The following is a 956-nucleotide window of genomic DNA, read 5'->3' as shown; positions in this document are numbered from 1 at the left end:
TCATATATCCCACCCACTTCCCATATTAAAAGCATCCACAACCATCCACAATCGCCACAAGCCTCATCCAACTCACTTCAGCCCCTGCTCCACGTCACCCGTCTGATAGTAGAGTGTGGCAAGCTTAAGGAACCCAGAGGTGTTGTCCTGGATGAGCTTGGTGGTGACACGCAGGTCAGCGATGGCACTTGCGACATCCCCCACAGCCTGGTAGGCCTCCACGCGCAACTCACGAAGGGAAGCGTCCCAGGGGCATCGCTGTGAGGGAGTTGGAGGTGTTTGGGGATGGGGTAATGTGGATAGTTATTCTCATGCAATGTCACTCAATCCACAGGTTGTGGCTTTTGCTAAGCTTCTATTTATCTGGTGTCTTGTTATGGTTAAGACTTCAACTGATTCATCATGTTATAGATTCATCGCTCGAGCCAACTGTTACCGAGTATATCATCAACATGTGTCCTGTAATTTCTATCTACACTAATAATCTGTGCACAGCTGTCTTACTTTCAATAATATGATGAAACAATTCTGTCTCAAATTGCTGATTTTATTTATTTTTTTATAGAAAGATTATCTCTTTCCCAGGAAGAACACTGAAAGTAATGACCTAAATATGAAGGAAAATATTAATGCTGTTGTAAAAACCAACAGAGAGAGGTACCTACATCAACTGTGCATATCTACTAAAAGGAACATTAACAATAGGGACAAGTTTCTCACCTCAATGATGTTCTTCAGGAGGAGGATAGCATGCTGATAACGCCCTGTTCTAACACTTGAGTATGCCTCCAGGATTTCCTTTTTCAGTGGTTCTATCGTTACATATAACTTATTCGCTTCCTCGTGGTTTTGATCTTTCCGTAGCTGAAAGGCAGCCAAAAACAGAGCTTAAACTAGTATCATAATACCTAAACTCATTCTATATTTCATTCTGGAACATCTTCACTCCTACCATT

At 42.2% G+C, this 956-nt stretch overlaps 1 protein-coding gene across 1 annotated transcript in view; it reads right to left on the bottom strand.

The window, feature by feature from the left end:
* LOC119586925 (dnaJ homolog subfamily C member 3-like) overlaps positions 1-956 on the bottom strand; it is a 14,190-nt gene that overhangs the window by 8,020 nt on the left and 5,214 nt on the right. Inside the window, exons 4-5 of the mRNA XM_037935654.1 lie at positions 721-864; positions 77-258 (exon numbers count right to left, since the gene is read on the bottom strand). Coding sequence (XP_037791582.1) covers positions 77-258; positions 721-864 — 326 coding nt within the window. The remainder of the gene's footprint in view (positions 1-76; positions 259-720; positions 865-956) is intronic.

This window comes from Penaeus monodon, chromosome 22 (genome assembly GCF_015228065.2).
Source record: "Penaeus monodon isolate SGIC_2016 chromosome 22, NSTDA_Pmon_1, whole genome shotgun sequence".
Taxonomy (NCBI): Eukaryota; Metazoa; Arthropoda; class Malacostraca; order Decapoda; family Penaeidae; genus Penaeus; species Penaeus monodon.
The sequence above is the reverse complement of the archived record's forward strand: the minus strand, read 5'-3'. Positions and strand labels throughout refer to the sequence as shown.